This window comes from Coturnix japonica, linkage group LGE22C19W28_E50C23, assembly GCF_001577835.2.
Source record: "Coturnix japonica isolate 7356 linkage group LGE22C19W28_E50C23, Coturnix japonica 2.1, whole genome shotgun sequence".
Taxonomy (NCBI): Eukaryota; Metazoa; Chordata; class Aves; order Galliformes; family Phasianidae; genus Coturnix; species Coturnix japonica.
Window position 1 is genome coordinate 1601151 of NC_029544.1, and position 2944 is coordinate 1604094.

General features: G+C 58.1%; 1 protein-coding gene across 1 annotated transcript in view; it reads right to left on the reverse strand.

Moving 5' to 3' along the window:
* Nucleotides 1-2944, reverse strand: part of LRP1 (LDL receptor related protein 1) — a 79416-nt gene that overhangs the window by 35941 nt on the left and 40531 nt on the right. The window contains 3 exon segments of the mRNA XM_032441070.1: nucleotides 10-199; nucleotides 1298-1520; nucleotides 1677-1839. Of these exon segments, the coding sequence (XP_032296961.1) occupies nucleotides 10-199; nucleotides 1298-1520; nucleotides 1677-1839 (576 nt within the window).

Here is a 2944-nt window from a genome sequence, read left to right on the forward strand (position 1 = left end):
CATTTCAACCTGTTGGCTGCCGTCTCTGGTGGTAGATGTGCAGCGCTCCCCCCTTGTCCACGCGTGTCACCACCTGGTACTCGGTGCTGTTGAAGCGGTTGACGCGGATGACGCTCGTCTTCTGCTGCGCGTTGGCGTTGTCCGAGTTGGTGGCGTAAAGGTAGTTCTCAAACACCGTCAGCCCGTAGAGGTGCTCGATCTGGAGGCACAGGGAGCAGTGAGAACATGGGACATGGCCCTGGGGTCCTGCTGTGTGCCATGGGGATGGAGATGGGGGTCCCAGTGTGTGATTTGGGAATTGAGATGGGAAACCCATGGGGTAGAAGATGGGGGTCCCACTATGTGCCATAAGACAGGAGATGGGGGTCCTGCTGTGTGCTGTGGGGCAGGAGATGGGGGTCTCAGTGTGTGCTGTGGGGCTGGAGATGGGGGTCCTGCTGTGTAATGAGGGGCAGGAGATGGGGGTCCCAGTGTGTGCTGTGCGGAAGGAGGTGGGGGACCCATTGTGCAACATGGTGTAGGGGATGAGGGTCCCAGTGCGTGCTGTGGGGCAGGAGATGGGGGTCCTGCTGGGTAATGAGGGGAAGGAGATGGGGGTCCTGCTGAGTAATGAAGGGATGGAGATGGGGGTCCCAGTGTGTGTTGTGGGGCTAGAGATGGGGGTCTCACTGTGTGCTGTGGGGCAGGAGATGGGGGTCCCAGTGTGTAATGAGGGGCAGGAGATGGGGGTCCTGCTCTGCATCACAGGGTAGGGGATAGCGGGCCTAGTATGTGATTTGGGGATTGAGATGAGGGACCCATGGGGTAGAAGATGGGGGTCCCACTGTGCACCATGGGGTAGGAGATAGGGGTCCCACTGTGTGCCATGGGGCAGGAAATGAGGGTCCTGCTGTGTAATGAGGGGCAGGAGATGGGGGTCCCAATATGTGCCACGAGGCAGGAGATGGGGGTCTCACTGTGCACCATGGAGCAGAAGATGGGGGTCCCACTATGTGCCATAAGGCAGGAGATGGGGGAGATAGGGGTCCCACTGTGCACCATGGGGTAGGAGATGGGGGTCCCACTGTGCACCATGGGGTAGGAGATGGGGGTCCTATTGTGCAACATGGGGCAGGGGATGAGGGTCCCCCTGTGTGTGATGAGGCAGGAGCTGGGGGTCCCACTGTGCACCATAGGGTAGTAATGGGGGTCCCATTGTCCACCATGGGGCAGGAGCTGGGGGTCCCANTGTGCACCATAGGGTAGTAATGGGGGTCCCATTGTCCACCATGGGGCAGGAGCTGGGGGTCCCGCTCACCAGGATGCCCTGGATGATGGTGTGTCGGTTCTTGCCCTCGTAATCCACCACCTCGATGTAGTCCAGGTAGGCGTCAGCCCAGTACACCAGGCGGCTCACCAGGTCCAACGTGATCCCATGGGGGAACACGATCTTACTGTCCACCAACTTGGTTCGGTTCTGCCCGTCCATATCACAGCGCTCCACCTTGGGGATCTGCCCGTAGTCCGTGAAGAACACTTTGCTGCCCCATAGGAAGCAAATGAGGATGAGGATGGACCCAATGCACCCAATGCACCCAATGCATGGAGCTGATGCACATGAGCTGCTCCGCAGGGTCGAGGTGCATTGGAAACCTCCCCCTTCTCCCCCTATATCCCGGCCCCATAGCGATGCTCACCCCATGGTGGGGTCCAACGCGATCCCTTTGGGGTTGTAGAGCTCCAGGTCCAGCAACGTGACGCAGGTTTGGCCGTTTTTATTGCACACAAAGATGCGATCGTCGATGTCATCCACAAAGTAGAAGTTGCCCGTCAGCCAATCGATGGCCATCTGCTCCACGTCTGTATGGGGGGATGATCAGGGTTAGGGGGGGTTATAGGGCAGGAGCCCCATAAGGGGACACACAGCACATGGAGGAGCCCCCCAGCCCCATTTGTTGCCATTGAATGGGGACACACACAGCTCAGACCCCGTCCAGGCTGATCCTACCCACCCCAAAGGGCTCCCATTGCATCCTCACATCCCATTATCAGCTCCCATATCAGCTTAAGGCCTCCCTGCCATAAGACCCCAATGAAAGCTCCATCCCATTTCAACCTATGGCACCAATTGGGGTCTTGCAGCTGCACTGCCCATATTGAGCAGTGTGCCCATAGGGGAGGGCTGTGCAGGGGGGGATGGATGTGTGGGGTGAGCAGAGGGGGGCTGGGGTGCAGCAATGGGGACAGGGTGCAGCATGGGGTGCAGCAGAAGAGTTGGGTTATAGCATGGAGTGAGGATGCAGCAGTGGAGTCAGTGTGCACCATGGTGTGCAGTGCTGCATTGGGGTGCAACACAGGGTCAGGGTGCAGCAGTGGGGGCTCAGCCCCCGTGGAGCAGTAGGGGATGGCAGCAGCTGCAGCACTGCCCAGCATTGCATTGCATTGCATTGCATTGCACAGCATTGCATTGCCCAGCCTTGCAGCATTGCATTGCACAGCATTGCATTGCCCAGCATTGCAGCATTGCATTGCATAGCACAGCATTGCATTGCCCAGCATTGCATTGCCCAGCATTGCATTGCCCAGCATTGCAGCATTACATTGCCCAGCATTGCAGCATTGCATTGCATTGCATTGCATTGCATTGCCCAGCATTGCAGCATTGCATTGCACAGCATTGCATTGCACAGTGTTGCATTGCACAGCATTGCACAGCATTGCACTGTCCAGCATTGCAGCATTGCATTGCATTGCCCAGCATTGCAGCACTGCATTGCCCACCATTGCAGCGTTGCATTACATTGCCCAGCATTGCAGCATTACATTGCATTGCCCACCCCTGCCCATCCCTGCCATGGAGAGGAGCCCTGCACCAAAGCAAAGCACCAAACGTTCCCCCGCACTGGAGCAGTTGGCGGCAGCAGCCGCTGACTCACAGTCACAGGACACAGTGCAGCCATAGGGG